This window comes from Aptenodytes forsteri, unplaced genomic scaffold (assembly GCF_000699145.1).
Source record: "Aptenodytes forsteri isolate BGI_AS27 unplaced genomic scaffold, ASM69914v1 Scaffold338, whole genome shotgun sequence".
Lineage (NCBI taxonomy): Eukaryota > Metazoa > Chordata > Aves > Sphenisciformes > Spheniscidae > Aptenodytes > Aptenodytes forsteri.
The window spans coordinates 796132-796830 of NW_008795124.1; the positions used below are offsets into that span (position 1 = coordinate 796132).

At 55.1% G+C, this 699-nt stretch overlaps 1 protein-coding gene across 1 annotated transcript in view; it reads left to right on the top strand.

Annotated features, from left to right (window-relative positions):
- The first annotated feature begins 210 nt into the window (after positions 1-210).
- SALL3 (spalt like transcription factor 3) overlaps positions 211-699 on the top strand; it is a 21629-nt gene continuing 21140 nt past the window's right edge. The window contains exon 1 of the mRNA XM_009277183.2: positions 211-289. Coding sequence (XP_009275458.1) covers positions 211-289 — 79 coding nt within the window. The remainder of the gene's footprint in view (positions 290-699) is intronic.

A 699-nucleotide genomic window follows, 5' to 3' on the forward strand; every position in this document is an offset into this window, starting at 1 on the left:
TTTTTTTTTTTTTTTTTTTTTTTTGGTTGGTTGGTTGGTTGCCTTTTCTGTTGTTGTTTGTTTGGTTTGTTTTGCAACTCGACTTTTATTTGCGAACAGTTATTTCCAGCCCCCACCCCCCTTCCCTCGTTCCCAATTCCTCCCCCCTTTCCACCTCCACGTCGCTGATGCCTCTGCAAAAAGCAGAGTCAAGACGGCTCAGTTAGCAGCATGTCTCGTCGAAAGCAAGCGAAACCCCAGCATCTCAAATCGGACGAAGAGCTGCAAGCGGAGGTAGTTTCTGAGCACGGTAAGGGCTCCCGGCGCCTCCTTCTCCTTTTCTCTCTCCTTTTGTGAGTGTTTCGGATGGAGATAGGTGGATTTATGGTGATGGTGAACATGGGAGCGCAATTACTCTGCAGCGGGAGAATGGGAATTAGAGCAGCTGGGGGAAGAGGCAGCGGAACTGAGAAGTTAGCAGTTTAGCCAAGTTTCTGCAGCCCACCCCCTGACTAACCATCCCTCCCAGCAGCTCCCTCCCGGCCTCCCGAGCGCTTTTATCGCGGCTGGGCTCGGCGGCGGGGCGAGGCCCTCCCTCCCTGCTGACCCGGGCTCGGGCAGCTGCATGAGCGGGCACCCCGGAGCAGCGCCTGCCTCCTTCTCCTCCTCTCCGCTGCGCTCCCTCTATTTTTTTGGGTACCCCTTTTTTCTCTCCTCCCC